We start from the raw sequence: 18,039 nt of genomic DNA on the forward strand, positions 1-18,039 counted from the left end.
CAGCACCTCCCCCTTTATTTGACCAGCCCCACTCATCCTTCATGTGCAGCTGGATGTCACCTTCTCATGGAAGCCCTCCCTCCCCCGAGTCTGGGTTAGTTGCTTTAGTGACACCTCCCACTTCTCATCTACTAGTTTTCACAATTATGCTAACATTGTGTAGTTAACTTGTGATGTCTTTTTCCAACCATATGGATTTAGCTGCTAAATCCATGAAGGTAGGCATGATGTCTGTTTTGATCACTATTTTCTCCCCAACACCCAACATAGTACCTAGAGTATGATAGGTTCTGAGTAAATAAATGTGCATCTCATAAAAACTCTAACTCGGGACGAAGGCCAGGGAGAAGCCAGTCTGCCCCTGTTTTGATTTGATCTCATCCTTGTTAGATACGAATGTAGAGAATATTCTGCGAGAAACCCTGATTAGTTACTTACGCTGCATACTAGCCACGGTTACTAATTCAGTTCTGGTAGAGGTATGATAGGGTTCAGCTGGGGGCATGACATCCGTTTCTTCTAAATAATCCAGAAAGACTTTTTCACATAGGCGTGAGATTCTGGGTTGCATATTTGATGAACTATGGGCTCTGTTATACAATGACTTCTTGACTTTGGGGGAAAAATGTATTTTTTTCCTTGAATAATGGTAAGGGAAGATGCAGTGTGGTAGACTGTCTCATTTTTTAGGGTGCTAACAGATTAGTAACCGTGATGGATAACGAACGTATATGAACAAAGGCCAGGGCTGTGATCAATAAAAACTTTTGACGTAATTAACCTAGTATTTATTTAATGGTATGTGTAACTATTATGGCTTTGGATGGCAGTTAGGCACCTCTAGTAAGCCTCTGCTCACTGAACCAATGTAACTCTAGTAGCTATAACTGATGTATATATTCACTTCATCAAGCCAAGTAGTTCTTCAGGCACTCAAGAAAATGTCATTTCCTTTCTGTCCTTCCCAAGTGCCAGGATGGTCCGTTTTCTCTTCCTATCCAGAAGTGGTGGGTAGGGAGGCAGAAAACATTTTAAGGAAAGTCCAGGTTCAGTGATGGGCACACAGGGTGTGTCTGGCTGTTTCTCATGGTGATGGCAGTGATCTCACCATCTGGTCTCAGGTGAGCATTTTTCCAAATGCCTAGGGGAAAAGCTGGTTTTACTAAGTATTTGCTCTATTCATACCTCTATTTCTTATGACAACAACACCTAGAAGGAATGATTATTCTCTCCGTGTCACAGAAGAGAATACCGAAGAAGGCAATGTGTCAAGGTCATGCAGCTTGGAGGTTTGGCAGATTCCAGAGGCTGAGCACATCATGCCTGTGCTGTGGAGTAAGAAACAAGCTGTGTTATTTTCCCGTAGGTCTTTGTCTCCTCCATCCTCTCCAGAGAGAATGTCAAGGAGGCTTCTGGAAACTCAGAGCTCTGTGGCTGCTCAACCCTGCTGGAAGATGGGAGCTGTTGATAGTACACAGATGACTGGTGATCTGTCTGGACAATTACAGTGCAGACTCTCTGGACAGGAACATGTCCCAGAAAAGGGCTCAAGTGGGAATATCCCTGGCTGATTGGAGGAATCAGATACTGGAATTAGGAACTATGGGCTCAGAGGGCACTTGGAGTTCATCTAATTTAGTGGTTTTGAAGCTTCTAACCACAAAGGACTGCCGTTATTAATTTCCTCCAGAGACTCTCTATTTTAAAATATTTTGGCTGGTTAAAAAAATTTACAAAAATAATTCTATTTTCTGTTTTAATTAATCAAAGATATAATAGACGACGAGAAAAATAGAGCTTCTGGCCAGCATGAGGTGACCTGCCTTTCCATACCGAGGGGCTCTTGCTTCAGCCGAGCACATACAAGTGTTTTTTAATGAAACTGTGCAGACTTACAGGAGGTGGGGATAGCAAACGTACAATTTCATTAGACTTTTTCAAATTTGGGAAATTGTTCCCACAGTCTCTCCACCATGAATACTTTCAGGAACGTGCGTGACTCTAGTGGTCCCAGCTGAAAATCATTGATTCAGACTTACTTCCTTGTTTCATCATTGAGGAAATGGAAGCCCAGAGAGGGGAAGTAAAATTTCCAAAGTCACCAAGTTGAGTTGATGAGTAAAAGGATGGTTGAATAATAGAATACCTGTGTCCCCTGGGACCCACTACCCACTCCAAGGTAGAGTTGACTGGTTCATTCTGTAGCCAGTTCTGCAGCTTGTGAAAGTTTAAAGATCTTCGTTTCATTTTTAATTCTGAGTGTTTGCTCTTAGGATACAGCTCTCATTCTCTTGGAGTGTTGTGCCTGCTTCTCCCTCAGGCTTAAAGCTGGTCCCCGTGTCCCACAATTAGATCCACTCTTATAAGCATTTTGAGGGTCAACAAGCCATAGAGTGAGTAGCTTCTGCCATTGAGCCAATTCTCTTTCCTCTTTCTTCACATCTCTGATATCAACCCCTTCCTTCCAGAACCTTTCGATCTGTTGGATTTCTTTCAGTGGCTGGGTAGGGTAACCACATTGTCATCACAGATTTTGGGAGCTTCTCTCCCTGGTCCCACCCTCCTCACCTTAGCAGCTTGGGCCATAGACTGAGATTCTCATTCTTCATTTCTATCTAAACTCTAGTGGGAGGTGAAGAGGGCCATGGGAGAAGAGGTGGTTGCTCTTTTTAGAGAATAAAGGCTTGTTGCAAAAAAAAAAAAAAAAAAAAAATCCCGATCATCTAAACTGCATCTTCTCATCTGTAGATTTCCAATCTATAAGACATATGTACCTTCATACCTGACATTCTATTGGACCCTTGTATCAAGTCTGGTCCATTAGCCAGCTCAGGCTACCATAACACAATACCGTAAACTGCACGACTTAAACAAACGAACAAAATTATTTCTCATGGTTCTGGAGGCTGGAAGTCCGAGATCAAGGTGCCAACATGGTAGGTTTCATTCTGAGACCTCTTCTCCTGGCTTGTAGCCACTGTCATCTTTCTATGTGTGCTCAATAGGATATTTTTATTGGGCACATGTGAAGAAAGAGAGATGGAGAGAGATAGAGGGAGATGGAGAGAGCAAGGTCTTTGGTGTCTCTTTTTATAAGGGCACTTATAGGAGGATGGCTCCACCTTCCTTCAACAAAATTATCTCCCATAAGCTTCATCTCCAAATATCATCACACTGGGGGTTGGGGCTTCAATATAGGAATTTTGGGGGAACACAAACATTCAGTAGATAACACTTGGGAAGAAAGTTTCTGCTAGTTTTCCAGGTGAGAAACTGAGGCTCAAAGAGGTAAACATATTAGACTGAGCCCACGAGAGAGGACTGGAGGAGGGCTATGTCCATGATGATGCCCTCTCCATGGTGAGATGCTTACCCGACTCTTCCCCTTACCCCCACTCCCAACCCAGGAGCCTGATGTGCCGTTCGAGCACAGAGCTATGTTTTCTAAGTTCTTAGAAAGATGTGGTAGTTTAAAAAGACGTCCACAAATTCTTTGAGACGCCTCCCTTCAAAATGTGGAATCTAATTTATCTCCCCTTCAATATGGGCTATACTTGCCAACTCACTTCTAAGGAACAGAACGTGCCAGAAGTGTGGTGTGAGATTTCTGAGATTAGGTCGAAAAGACACCATGACTTCCTCCTTGCTCTCTCTCAGATCACTGGCTCTGGGGAAGACAGCTGTTGTGTTGTGTTGTGGAGACACCAAAGAAGCCCCACAGAAAGGACCACGTAGCAAGGAACCAAGGCCACCTGCCAGTAGCCAGTGAGGAACTAAGTCCTCGTGCCATGTAAGTGCGTCATCTTGGATGTGTTTTGTCCAACCCCAGCCAAGCTTCAGATGACTGCAGCCTTGGATGTTATTTTGACTGCAACCGCATTAGAGACCCTGAACCAAAACCCCTAGTTGTCATTCTCAGATTCCCGACCCACAGGAAAAGACAAAAAATGTGTGCTGCTCTAAGCTGCTAAATTTTGGAGGCATTGATAGATAATTAATACGAAGGGAAAAGCATTTGACGCTATTCTCAGTGCTCCGTTCTCCATATAATCTATGCGGCCAAGGCACACCAACATTTCTGAACATCTGTTTCCTCTTACAGAAGATAGCAATAATAATACCCCATAGCATGCCTGATACGCATATACCTAGCAACAACTAGCTCAAAAAAAAAAAAAGCGCTCAATTAGTTGTGGCTGTTGTCAACATCTTATCAGCCATGTGGCTTCTTTAGGTGAGTTTCTGTCTCTTGGTTTCAGATGCCCACTTCCCTCACATGAGGTGTGAACCTCAACCTTAAGTTAGTATGCATCGCCTAGCAGAGGGCCCTAACAGCCTAAACTTCAGTTTCTCCATTTTAGTACAGACAGCCCTGCTGTAGAGAGCCTTACTCCTCTCTCCTGGTCTTCAGCTGGCCTCCATTCTTAACCTTTCATCTCAGAATTTCAGCTTTGATGCTTCCCACTTCCTTCCTTTGGTTACTTTAACTAAAGTGAGTCAGGTCTTACTGAAAAACTGACCACAGCCAGTTGGCCCCTATCCTCCCCCGGACCAGGGCCGCCTGGGCAGAGTATGAGGGTGATCAGTGTTTACTCAGACCATTGTTTCCCTCCCTCTCCTCCAAGTCACGGGGCCTTGAGTAGGGCTTCCCCAGCCACCACACCCCTCCCAATAGACCGCAGTCAAAAGCCAACCTCACATTTGTCTGGTAGCTTAAGGAGGGAAGAGAAGGGACTGCAGCCGCTTGAATCCTTGGGTATTCTAGCAAGTGGGCTAATCTGCTTATATTCTACTCAGTTGGGTGGGCCTCTGATCTCAGCTCAAAGAGGATTTGGTAGGGGTTTTTAGTTGTGAATACCAACAATCAAACGTGTATAGGGACCATCTCTTAGCCCTAGGAGCCATGTTAGCTCTTTATCTTAATTTTCTCAACAGCCCTGGTCAATTAGTATTCACCCAGACCTTTGGGCTTGAAGAAGCCAAAACAAAACAGAACAAAAACCCAAACCAAAACAAAACAAGACCCCAGAAAACAAAAACAAAACAGAAAAAAGTCCTCTGCCAGTCTTTCTAATTTTGGTATCTACGGAACTTTATCCTTAGCCTTGAAAATCAACATGATCTTTAAGAATTTAAGGATAATTTCTTAAAGGATTGAGTTTGTAGGAAAACTGTGGTGGTCTTTGCTATTGCCTTTTGAAGTGAAACTTTTTTTCCCCCCTCTGATCAGATTTGGAACTTGCCTCCTCTCTGGGAGAGGGTAGTTGGTTTTCTTTACCTGAAATGCAGAATTCATTTCCCTACGCTCTTCTATCTTGGAAACATTGAGGGAATAATTTTAGTCAAACAGAAGTCAAATGATGCCATAACATAATTTTAATAAGACTCATTTATTTATTAAAAATTAAAATCTGCTATGAAGACAGACAAACAATGTAACATTCCCAGAGGAATTGAATTGCTTCTAGTTAAAACTGAGTTCTATTAGAACCAACTTTAGGTTGTTATAAATAACAAGCAGGACACAGCTTTCAAGAATGAAGAGGTTGGGGAATGGGGTCAAGGGAATCCCTCTGAGCCACTGGAATATTAATTATCAAAGGGGCTCCCTAGTTTCTCCTCCTAAGAGCGTAAGAGTCTTTACAATACTCTAGGAGCCCCAGGCCCAGAGAAATTATAGGGAGGTCAGGAACAATAGCTCAACAGCTATAAGTATGGTCAGGCTTGGAATGGAAGCATCAGTAGGCTCCCCAAGAAACATATTTTCCTTATATAAGTTACAATTTCTCTTAAAATACTCAAATATCATAGGGTATCACCCTACATAAACAGCTTACACACAGGTGAAAAAAAATAAATATTGAAAAAAATTATAATATTGGGCTTCTTTCTAAATAGTTCACAGAGAAGCTCAGTAAATAAATACAAATGGGAGTTGAGGTATCAGAAGTAATAAATATTCTAAGAGAGAGGTATGACCGGGTTCTCCAAGGAGCTGTTTGGTTCTCCCATATCCCTGAGTAGGATTTTGTAGATCTCCAATTTATGTCCTAGAGTCCAGAAGAGTTGCATCCTGGATGTTTCGTTCCCCACCATGTTTCAGATTTTCATCTTCATTGTCATGTAAGCTTCTATGTAGTTGATGAAGATGTCAAACTCACCCATGGCTTTGTAGACACCTTTCTCTTGGAGCTGTGTAGAGAGATAGAAAATGTTTAGTGAAAGCCCCATCTGAGTGAGCAAATGAGTCCCTGGTTTGGATGGGCATGACTCAGGGACCCAGGAGTTACCCTTGCTCCCATGCGTTGGGAGGTGAAGGACAGAGCCTAGAAGCCCAAGGCTATTCCCAGTGCCTTGGGAAAGGCTACATGTTTACCTAAAACATGACTAGCAAGTAACAAGAGGAACATTCACTTCATAAGGCACAGTCTACAAAATGATGCCTTTTCAACAATTTTAAAGGTCATGTGCTCACATGACGCTTATTCAGAATTTGGAGAAAAGACGTTAGGGGAACAACTTTGACAGCAAGACAGTAAGAAGAGAGAAGGGAGGAGCCCTTTTATGTTGATGCTCTCCCACCATTGGACGGAGCAGGCCCTGCCCTGCTCCTCTGGCCCATTATCAGGGGGTTTATGTCCCCTGATGCCAGAACCCTGCCCAGTGTCTGTCCCCAGCCCACAAAGAGGACAAGACCACATGGCTTCTGGGCAGTGGGGTTGAAGAGTTCACCGACAGTTGGAAGCGTGAAACCCCACTCGATCTGAGAGCTGACATTCTCAGGCACTTTGGCAGGTGTGAACGGCACCTGGAAAGTGAGTATGGACCAACTCCAGGTCGATGAGAATGCTACTTCCTGCTCTGAGTCTTGGGGAGTCCAGGCTGAACCCCTGGGTGTGTTTGTGTGTGCACATTCACGTGTTGGCTTCCTGCACGTGTGGCTTGAGTCTAGATTCCCAACAAGCTACTTTCTGTTTCCTTTGTCACTCTCCCCAGCATCTAGCTCACTGCGTTCGCAGGCTGGCTGGCTGTCTCAACCCTCAACCCGCCTGCAAAGGCGGGGAGCAGTCATTTAGAAACCCCCAAAGACACTTCACAGAAAACAAATATAACCAAGGCGGCAGCTCCTCACTGGCTGGGGAGGTCACACCATCTGTGGGGTTCCCACACCCCCTTTGAGAGAAGGACGGGGCCTGCTCAGCACCTGACGACTTGGGGAGTGGGTAGAGGTCACGTTCCCCAAACCCTTTCTGCCGCCATCCACTTACCTTACTAAAGGTACTCTTCACCTGCTCCACCACCTTGCTCTTGTTTTCACAGGGCAGAAATCGATGCTGTGGAGGAAAAGAGAAAGTGTCAATGCCGTGGGCTCCCAGCTCCTGTGTCCACAGCACTTGGGGGACAAGCTGGAAGCACGAAGAAGGAGTCAGACTCATCTTGGATACCTAACCCCCACAGCGCCTGGGGAGAACTGAGCCCTCCATCACCCTGGCCCACTAGACAGAGAGGAAACAGCCCAGGGAGATGAAAAGGGCTTCTCCAGGAGCCTCTCTGAGATGTTTGCAAAGCTTGCATGAAAACCCAGGCGATGGAGCCTGGAGCTTCCTCTTCGAACACCACAGTGCTGACAAGTGCTGAGCCAGCCATTCTGTCCTTTCCTGCTTCCCTGTCCTGTCCCTCTTCTTCAGTTCCAGCCACCAAGGACCATTTCTAAGTCCTCCAAGGAAGAGAGATGCAGAGACTTAGTCATGCCGACCCAAACCTTCGCATGGTCCCGTCCTACAAATAGAGACCAACTGGTTCCCCAATTATCAGTGAGAGAACAGAGGAAACCAGAGGTGAGGGTATCACTTCAGTTGGAGAAATTTTTATCCTAGGGAATTGTTCATAGACACTCGCCTGGTGGCAAGTAGTCCCCTGGGCCTTCTAAAATGCCAGGGAAACTCCTGTCAATTGGGCCTCGCTTAAGGGCTCTGCTTTCCAAAGGTGGAGAGTAAGAAGCAAAGGGAGTTTCTTCTCCGAGGGACTCTTGCTTCCTGGCCCATCTGGCTGGGCTCAGGGTCTAGATCCAAAGGGAAAAGGGAGCCCAGACTGAAGCTCTGGGCCCCTTTCGTAAAGAGAGAGGGGAACAGTTAATAACCCACAAATGACTCACAAATAACAGGAAAGCTGTTTGCAAACATGTAAATGCCTAGCAGCCTCCCCCACTCCCCGCTCAGAAAGAAAGGAGCAAGAGACAGAACTCTAGCGCCTTCGGAGAGTCCTCCCGCCAGGCTGTCTCTGCTTCTCCGGGTGTGAGTGGGAAGAGGCTGCCGAGCCCCGAGGGGAAGAGCCGATCCGCACTCACACAGCGCCGCAGTCTCAGCCGGAGGGTCTTCAGCTTTTCTCCCAGGGAGTTCACGTGCTGTTTGATGTCCGGGTCCTCGTTCTCAGCCTGGGGCATCACCTCCTCCAAGTAAAACTGGATCATCTCGGACAAGGCTTGGCAACCCAGGTAACCCTAAGGGGTGGGGGGGTGGGGGGGTGGGGGGGGTGGGCATGCGGTCGGTGACTGGGAGGAAGCACGGCTGCCCCGGCTTGAGGGGGACAGCTCTGTCCCCAGGGACCTTTCTTAACCAGCCACCTCCCCCAGGGCCAGCCCTTTGGCTGTGTGCTGAGTTAAGATCTTTCCACTTCTCCTTTTCAAAGCAAAGGAAGCAGACCCAGCTCCCGGCCTCCCTTCTCTGAGTCAGGCTGCAAGCTCGCCTCCCACACGCCCCCCCGGGCCCTCACCTTAAAGTCCTCCAGCAAGGACCTAGTCAACAATATGCTGTGCAGCTCGTCCTTGGTTTGCTGCAAGAAGAACAAAAGGAGAGTGAGCCCGAGGTTTGAGGAAATAACTGAAATAAATGTCTTTCTGATGCCCTCTTATTTATAGAGCTTCTGAGTTTTCATTAGTGCAGGAAAGGAGATTTTCAAAACAAGGACATTCAACAGTGCTGGAACCCTTAGTTAAATCGGGTCCCTTAGTTACATCAGGATCAAGTTATTTTTAAAATTCGGCCAGGTTTTGAAGCCAAGGCCGAAGCTTGACTCGGTCCTGCTCTCCTTTCTGCAGAGCTGGATCGGGTTCAAAGGGGCCACCCACACCCACTTAAGTGCTCTTTGCTGTTCTTTTCTCCTCGCTGCGGACATCCAGCGGCAGCTTTGAAAGCCGTCTGGAGATGGGATGCATCTCATGCAGGTTTCCCCTCTGTACGGCTCTTGCCCAAGCCATCAGGCTTTGCCTGGTTCTGGAAGCCCGCTCGGCTGAGGCCATTTATGTTTCCCTGCCACAAGGTTTGGGGGACATCTTCATCTTCAGTCGGACCCTTTGTGATTTCTCCCATGTCTCTAAGCATAGGAGTCCCAGTGCATTTGCCTGGGAGGTGGCTTTTCCCCCCCGCACATTTGTTGCATCACCTGGGCTTAGCTTAACTCACTCCATCTAGGGCTCGACCTGGGACTCCTTAAGAATTGAAGTCTGAGGGGAATGGATCCCGGGGATGGAGGTGAATGAGAAGGAGGGTTCTTGGAGCTCCAGCAGAATGCCTGGCTGAGGTGGTCCCGGCAAGGAAGGAAGGACAGGAGGGCATTCATACTCACAAAGAACGTCTTCACCTTGCCGAAGGCAGCTCGGAGCTCTCGGAGCATGTGGGGCAGGCTGACTGAGAAGTGGGTGCAGTTGTCCTCAGACAGGGTGCTCTGGTGTCGGCTGGCTCCTACCCCGGCCAGGAAGACCAGGAAACACAGAAGTGCTGGGCTGGGCATGGCGAAGCTCTGCCTTCTGAGAGTTGGCCTTGTGGTTTGGTGTCACAAGAGAGAGCCCCTGGTGTGCAGACCTTCACCTACTGTGTCCCCCTTTTATATTGTGGGTTCGGCGAGGCCTCCCCATTCATAAAAAGCCACAGTCACAGGTTTCCTGGCAAACAGCCCCTCCCTTCCCTCGAGCTCTCCAACTTTGCATTCGCTGAACTTAAAGTTGTTAATTTTTTTTTTTTTTTGCATCGTAAGCAACACGGATTGTTGAATAATGAGCTTTTGCATTACAGCTATTTTTAGGACGAGCTACCTCTCTCTCTCTCTCTCTCTGTTTTAAAATAACTTTCCAGCTTTTCTTAATAAAAAAAGAAGTTGATTTCCTGGGGCGAACAGCTGTTCTGTGCAGAGAGGCCCATGGTTGTGGGTTCCATTCGCGTGCTCCTAGGTCACAGTGACGTGAACACATTGGCCATTCCAGAATGCACTGGAATTGAGAAATAATTGGATCCCTTCCCCAACCTGAGTGGAATACCCAAGGCTTTTCCTTGCTGAATTGGAAAGAGCCTCAGTTTCCCCAAGTGAGAACTGGGGTGACCTGACTAGCCTCAAAATTCCCTCTGTTCCTTTTGTTTTATGTTCCAAGAAGGCCCCTCGCGGAGGCCAGTTTCCCACAGAACTAGCAAGGTCATGGGATGTGCTCCACGCTCCTTCTCCAGCCCTGAGTTCATTTCAACTCTCAGATCCGTGTCTCTACCTCCTCGGTGGTCCCCATGCTTGGGGGACGTTAGCAAGAGTAGTCCACCCTGACTGATAGCTTGGCACCTGCCCGTCACTGTGACCCTTATCAATCTCCATTTTGTAGTGAGCAAACGGAGGCACAGAGACGTTAAGTAACCTGCACAAGGTTACACGGAGGCTAAGTGAGAGAGTCACACGTTGCACCCAGCCCTGCCTGACACCAAGTCCATGCTTCTTACTCTTCTCTACACTGTGGAATGAAAAGGTTGGATTCAAGAATCCTTAAGGTTTCTTTTAGTTGTGAGCTTCTGTGGTTGGAGACTTACGCTTGAAAGATCGAGGGGGGTGAGGAGGGAGGGAAGGTAGAAACAACAAGGAAATTAAGTCAGGGTTCCATGAAGACTGGGACAGCAGGCCCTTTCCTGTCTCTACTCTCCTTTCCCCTGCCTTCCAAAGAAGTCTTAGCCGTCTTATCTTTGACTTGCACATGTGGGGTTTTGAGGGTAAGCAGGTAGGGTAGCCAGACGTAGTGAGGAAGGTTGCTCTGCCTTTAATAAGGGAAGGACAGGGGTAGTGACATCGCTTCTTCGGATATCTGGAAAGTCTTTTGATATGCCTTGATCTTGTCCTTCTACAGGGGCTTTTCCCACCTCCCCAGTGAAGATAGTGATGAGGAAGACCACTGACCTGGGTGGGCAGGAGGCCTGGGCTCTCCCTGGTTCTGTCTCTCTTTAAAACCAGGGAAAGTCACTTGGCTTCCCTATGTCTATATCCCTTCTGCCCCAAGGTAGAAGCAGTACTTGCCCTCCTGCCTGCCAGCAGCCTTTGGGCTACACATGGGAGGGGCTTGGGGGAGTCACAAGTGGACTCAGATATAGGGTGTCTCCAGTGTTTCTGTTACGCCTTGGCCCTCCCGCATCTGCGCTCGCGACACCTCAGATGGCACCTGGGACACCTCCTGAGTCTGCTCCAGTGGAGGAGGTCACTGTGGCAGAGCAAATAGGGCAGACATACTGGGGCCAGGCCAGTCTGGAGTGAGTCCAAGGGAAAGAAACGAGGGGGTCCATGCCCAACCTGTGGATGTACCTTGTGCGTCAAGATCAGGAGGCCGCGGCCTCTCCTCCCAACACTTTGGGGAGTGTCAGTGCAAAAACCTAAGAATAGTGAAGGGAGTAAAGGGTGGAACTCATGCAGGAATTTTGGCTCCTGCTGACTTATACTGGGCTTTGGAGTACTGAATTTTGCTGCCAGGAAGCAAAGAAGTCAGGAGCTGAGTTTTCACCCCCTCCTACCCTTCTCCTTCACTCTTCCCTTCCGGGTTTTCTGGACTGTGCCTGCTTTAGCCCATATTGCTGACTGCCTCTCTGAGTTGGGTGTTCTGGGTGCAGATTCAGCATGGTGGAAGAGTCAGGTCAGAGGAGTCAAACCCCAGGCAAGGCTATGAGGCCCCTCTCATAGCCCCTCTCCCTGCACAGGGTCTGGTCCATGGAAGAAGGCTCCTGGCCATACAGCTTTCTCTTTTCTGTGTTGTGTTGGGCATAGCAGAGTACATGATGAGCCTATACCAGGGCTGCAGGAAGTAACATGCAGGAGGCCGGTCTGGGCTCTCAGAAGGATAGGAAAGCAACTCAGAGAGGCAGTCCAGCATCTTTTACAATTTCTTCTTATAATTTGAGACACACACACACACGCATACACACACACATGCACAGGATGGCAGGGGGAAGGTAGGCAAAGCCATTTCTATCTTCCTTTTATTTTTATTTAATTTACTTATTTTGAGAGAGAGAGAGAGAGAGAGAGAGAGAGAGAGAGAGCACGAGCATGGGAGGGGCAGAGAGAGAGGGAGACCGAGAATCCCAAGGAGGCTCCACGCTGTCAGCACAGAGCCTGAAGTGGGGCTCGAACTCACGAACCGTGAGATCATGACCTGAGCCGAAATCAAGAGTCAAACACTGACTCTTGATCCATTTCTTTAATCCATAATCCATTAGGTAGGGTTAGGTTTAGGCTCTGACTTTTTTATTTCTTTTGGAACGCATAAGCAATTACCTCAAGCCATTTGCTGAATAGTTGATCTTTCCCCTACTGATTTGAAATCATTGTCCTCTCTCATTTCAAAACTTCAGAATCTAAATGATTGAGGATAACCATAGCAAGTTTTTTTGGATGCAGTTCCTTAATTAACAAATGGAGATGCCAATATATTTTCTATCAACATAGAGGGTCGACATCAAGCTGATAGGAGAAAATGGGGATGAATATTTTGGGAAAAGTTAAGAGCCCTTGCTTTTACGTGGACAAAACAATAAGAGCAATAAAAATAGGCATCATTTGGGGCACCTGTGTGGCTCAGTTGGTTGAGCGTCAGACTTTGGCTCAGGTCATGATCTCGCAGTTTGGGAGCTCAAGCCCTGTGCCGGGCTCTGTGCTGACAGCTCGGAGCCCGGAGCCTGCTTCGGATTCTGTGTCCTCCTCTCCCTCTGCTCCTCTCTCACTCATGCTCTGTTTGTCTCTTTCTCTCAAAATAAATAAATGAACGATTAAATAAATAAATAAACATAAAAAAGTAGGCATCGTTCTATTTCTCAAGGCCGTGAAGGTATCCATTCATTTGAAAAGTCGTTGGGATCCACTGGGACAAGTGTCAAACTCACAGTCACATCTGAGACATAAAGGTCAGCAGTCTGCATGTTATGGGAGTTTGAGTTTGGGTTTTAGTACAAGAGAAGAGCCCATGTAGGGGAGGAAGTGAGAGAGTGGGCAACTATGGATGATGAAGTGTCAGTCTGGGCACCATTTGGTTCTGTGGAGTTCATGAGGACCCAAAGGCCACTGATCACCGTGAACTCCATGAGGGCGAATGGCCTGAGTCCAATCTTCCCTTAAGTCCAGATGCATAGCAGGGGTCTGATAAATGCTTATTAAATTGAATTTAAATGACTTTTCCCAGTGAGGACTCTCTGGGAGAATCAGAGGAATATTGTGGGAGAGGAAATACCTCCCCTTTTCCACCCCTCCTCCGGAATATTCCTGATTTTCTGTATTCAGTTGCAAATGAAAGAAAATCTGATTAATCGTGGCTTAAAAAAGAAAAGGATATTTTTTTGGTTTCATTTAACATGAAGTCAGAGGCAGGCAGTCTGGGGCCGGTTCAGCACCCACATCATCTAGAACCTGCTTTTTCTCGCCTTTCTCCTCTCCTCTCTGTTGTTGCAAGATGTTGGGGAGAAGGGAGGTGGGTAAAGCCCAAAGGTCCAAAGGCATGTCAGCCCAGAAGATCCTAACAATCTTTCCAAAAAGCTCCCCTCAGTGAGTTTCACCACTTTAGCTGCAGAGGGGTCCAGGCAAGCAAGCACTGCTATGTGTGTGTGTGTGTGTGTGTGTGTGTGTGTGTTGGGTGCTATGTAAATAGATTTTGAGGTCCCGTCTAAGAGCACAAGAACTCATAAGGAATCATCTTCCAGCTACCCTAACGCTCAGCAAAATGGAAGCCTTCCTGGCACTGTTGCTCTGAGTCTTGCCGAAATTTTATAACAGCCCTGTGGGCCTCCATTGGAGCCACAGATGGAAGGCTAAGAATGTAGGCTTGCTGGACTCAGGGTTCAACTAGCTTGCCTGGCAACCAGAGCCACTCGGGAGGGAGCAGGCAGGTTGGTGATACAGGCAGAGAAGGCGGGATGGTGCCCACCCGGGACAGGGGAATGACTATCCTGATGAAGAATCCCCTTGGGGCTTGGCTTCTACTCACCCATTAGTAGTTATTATTTTAAGGCTGATAATGGGAGTTTCATTTCTTCTTATCTGGGACATCTAGTATGCACAATGCTTTCCCCAGCTTGAAATTTCTAGTATTCCCTTGAATAACCTTCCTTAGCATCCCGGACAGAAGCTTCCTCAGCTGCGATGCCGCAACAGGCCTGGTCAACAGCACAAAGGCTGACAGCACAACCCCAAGTTGTGCTGGGCGGGGGCCGCAGGGGACAGGGCTCTGTGGCACTGTCCTCCGCTGGGCTTCTCTGACTTTGGCCTTGTGACTGGGGTGCTTCAGAATATGGACCAGGTGGATCAGAAGTTTCAAAGGAGCCTGAGTAGGGCTGGCCCCTGGGGCAAATCAAGCAAGGGTTATGCAAACTGTATCGGGTGCCCGTCGTAGGAGCCTGGCCCACAGACGCTGCAAACCACAGCGGAAGGGCTGATCTTTGGACAGCCAACGTGGAGTTCCCCTTTGTGCAACTGGGGCGCCAAATCAAGCAATTTGGATTTTCCTTAGGGGACAGACACTGTGATCTGTAACTTCTCACATGAGAAATTTGGTGCACAGGGGCCGGGACACCAGGTGTTGGAGACTTTGCCCCCCCCCCCCCCCCGAGGACACAGCTGTTTCTGATCCGTTTGTATGACTACCTAGAATAACTGGTGTAGTTAATAGAGTACTAGGGTAGTTATTAGCAGTCCTAGTGTAGAACAACTGTGTAGTTGCACAGGGTCCCATGGTCTGGACACAGGTCCCAAACAGCTGTTACTGCTTTGAGATGCTTAGCGATTATTGAACAAGTGGCCCCATATTTTCACTTTGCACTGGGCCCCCAATTTATACAGTTGATTCTGTATATGAGACTGAAACCATCTTCCTTCTCTGGCTTCCCCTTCACCTAGTGTCCCTTAACGCAGCGAGTGACATGACCCTCTAACGCGACACACAAGCCAGAAACCTAAAAATAACTTGCTGGTTCCTCTCTCTCCCTTGCCAAGTTTTGACCAATCTATTATCAGGTGCTCTCGATTTTTCCTCACAAACATCTTCCTAATCTGCTCACTTTTCTCCATTTCCATCAGCAGCAGCAACAACTGTCTGATTCAAACGACCATCTCGTCTCTCCTGGGCTCTAAAATAAATGCCTAATTCAAATTCCAATATCCATTGTCCAATGGATTCTCTGTTCTCCACCTTGTAGGCAGAGTGATTATTTGCAAATAGCAATCTGATCATGATTCTCCTGCTGCTTACACCCTTCCATGGCTTCCACTTTCTCTTTCTTAGTAAAACAAAGACCTGTATTCTTCACGCTGTCTAGGACTCCTTTATCATCTGACCCTCCTTCTGCCTCGACTTTCAGCGCTCCCCACTGCCCCTGCCCTCCAGCCTCATTGGCTTTCTTCTTTTTGTTTTTTTTTTTTTGTTTTCAAATAGTCCATGCTTTCTCTCCTACTGCAGGGCCTTTGCACATGTAGTTTCCCCTTTATGGATTGTTCATTCCCTTCCCTTCATCCTTCAGTTATCAGTTCAGATGTTACTTCCTCAGATGAGTTTTAACTTATTTTCAGCTGGATCTTCTGGGTATATCTTCTTAGAACATCTTGCTCCTTTCCTTTATGGTACTTATGGCAGTTTATAATTATACATGTGGCTTTGTGGCCATTTCTTGGGCTCCATACTTGCCATTAGACTGGCCTCCACAGGGCAGGACTCGTGTCTGCTTTTGATCACCATTGTTTGCCTAGTACTTAGCACAATGCTGGGCACATCCAAGGTTATTGCTAAATATTTGTTGAGTGACTGAGTATGTGCTTCCTAAACTTTTTGTAGTTATAACTGGCTACCTTTGTCTCCCATCTCACAGAAAGTAGAGGATGAATTCCCTTGGGGAAATAGCTACCCTCACAAACTACATGCTTATTCCCATTTAGCTTTTCCATTTTGAAAAATCAGTCTCATTGCTACTCAACACTCATCCAGGCAGGATGTTGTTAACCAAACCCCCCATGATTCTTGGAGTGTTTAAAATGTCCTATGTCACAGAGTATCAGAAGAAGGACCTTAGCCATTATATAACCCATTCCTCTCATTTTATGGATGGGCAAACTGAGGCCCCGAGAAGAAAGTGACTTTCCCAGGCACTTGAAATAGTCAATGGCAAGGGTGGAATCTGACCTCAATTCTCTTTGCATTGTTCTTCTCAAATCAGCATCTAATTCCTTGACTCAGAGGAGCATTAAATCACTCTGAATTCTCATGGCCAGCACCAACACTAGAGGGCACTAAGACACGAGCACTGTGTGTAGTTGTAATGGCGAGAAGTTGAAAGTCATGGAAATAAGTTTCCCCTTACAAACCAACTATGAATCTATTATGTGCTCTCCAGGTATGTAGCTCTGTGCTTGGGACCTAGAGATGGGGGCGAGGGTTGCTGCGATAGGTTAGTCCTAGGGAAATACTTGAAGCCTTAGGATATTTGCAAACAGAAGAGGGTTTCTTACTGTATTTTATCTGAGACGTGACTGCAATAGTATTAGGAGGCATAGGTTGGCATGCCCTCCCACCAAGGAACCCCTCAAACACCATCTCTCTCCAGAAACCTTATTTAAGAGAGCATAGAATTGAGTATGCCCCTTCATCTTGCTTATTCTGGTCTTGATCTCCAAAACATACCCCTGACTCTAAATCCTCTATCACACTCCACATATTTTGATGTGTGCTTTAGATGCACAACTGTATTACTTGTGTGAAGAGCCAGATGCTTCCTCCATACTGGATTCACGACACTTCTGCTGTGACTGTGTCATTTACGTGAAGCCTCAGGTAATAAACTCTTTGGGGGAAGGGTGTGGAATTGGGCTGTGGTGTCTGCTGTGGTCCCAGTTTCCCTGAGTCAGCTGTCCCCAAGCTGTTGGGATTCAGGACCCTTTTATATTCCTAAAAACTACTGAAGATCCCAAAGAGCTTTTACTTATGTGGATTTTATCCATCAATATTTATTGTGTTGGTAACTAAAACTGGGATATTAAAAATACCTATTTATGAGTTTTCCAGGTCGTAATAAAAACTACACATTAACATAAATAACATTTTTATGAGAAATAACTATATTTTCCAAGTCAGAGCACCTTTGGTGAGAAGAGGGACCCTGTCTGACATTTGTTCCAAATTTTTCGAAATATCCGGCTTAATAGAAGAGCTCGTATTCTTACATCCTCTTCTCCATTCAACCTGTTGCAATCCATTGCCTTAGCTTGAAGCGTATGAAGAAAATCCAGCGCCACAAAGATATACAGTTGGAAAGGGGAGGACCCCCTAGTGGTCCTTAGACTTCCCCCTCCTTTGAGAACCACTTGCCTAAGTGTTCAGTAAAAATCTCTGGCTGACATTGAGTGGGAGGAGGGTGATCAACGTTTGGTCTCAGAGAAAGGTGTGTGGGGGAGGGGAGGATATAGCAGCAGGACACCGGACCTTGGTGGAGAGGGAGAAGCCCACCGATTCACTGCTCCCTTCCTTATTCAGAGTTTCCAAATGGCCAGCGTGGTCCTGCCGCGCCGCAGCTCCTGCGACCATCAACGTATGTCATGGAAGCTGAAGTGCCTCACACGCGGGGTTTGTGGTTTCAAGTCAGAACCCATGGGAGTTTTGGGGCTGATTTGCAGTGCCTTACCTATTACTGTAAATCCCCTTCTCCAAGGGGCCCCAGGCTGAAGCCCAGGTTGTCGGGGCTGGGCGTGGTCAGGGGCCACAGGGCTATCAGA

The 18,039-nt window shown here is 47.0% G+C and overlaps 1 protein-coding gene and 1 long non-coding RNA gene across 3 annotated transcripts; one reads left to right on the forward strand and one right to left on the reverse strand.

The window, feature by feature from the left end:
- Window positions 1–1,179: 1,179 nt before the first annotated feature.
- Window positions 1,180–10,165, forward strand: LOC113603861 (uncharacterized). Of its 2 annotated transcripts, none has more exons than XR_003425623.2 (4): window positions 1,180–1,335; window positions 3,658–3,790; window positions 7,321–8,494; window positions 8,689–10,165. It is a non-coding gene; the product is annotated as an uncharacterized LOC113603861 (long non-coding RNA). The 2 variants fall into 2 exon arrangements; XR_003425622.2 differs by lacking the exon at window positions 1,180–1,335 and adding an exon at window positions 2,326–2,393.
- IL10 (interleukin 10) lies at window positions 5,359–9,789 on the reverse strand. Its single transcript, XM_027074588.2, has 5 exons — window positions 9,625–9,789; window positions 8,773–8,832; window positions 8,348–8,500; window positions 7,269–7,334; window positions 5,359–6,192 (listed from the first exon to the last, which is right to left on the reverse strand). Exons 1-5 carry the CDS (start codon window positions 9,787–9,789, stop codon window positions 6,100–6,102), a joined length of 537 nt encoding a protein of 178 aa, XP_026930389.1. The 3' UTR covers window positions 5,359–6,099.
- Window positions 10,166–18,039: the final 7,874 nt, after the last annotated feature.

Source organism: Acinonyx jubatus, chromosome E4, assembly GCF_027475565.1.
Source record: "Acinonyx jubatus isolate Ajub_Pintada_27869175 chromosome E4, VMU_Ajub_asm_v1.0, whole genome shotgun sequence".
NCBI classification, from domain to species: domain Eukaryota; kingdom Metazoa; phylum Chordata; class Mammalia; order Carnivora; family Felidae; genus Acinonyx; species Acinonyx jubatus.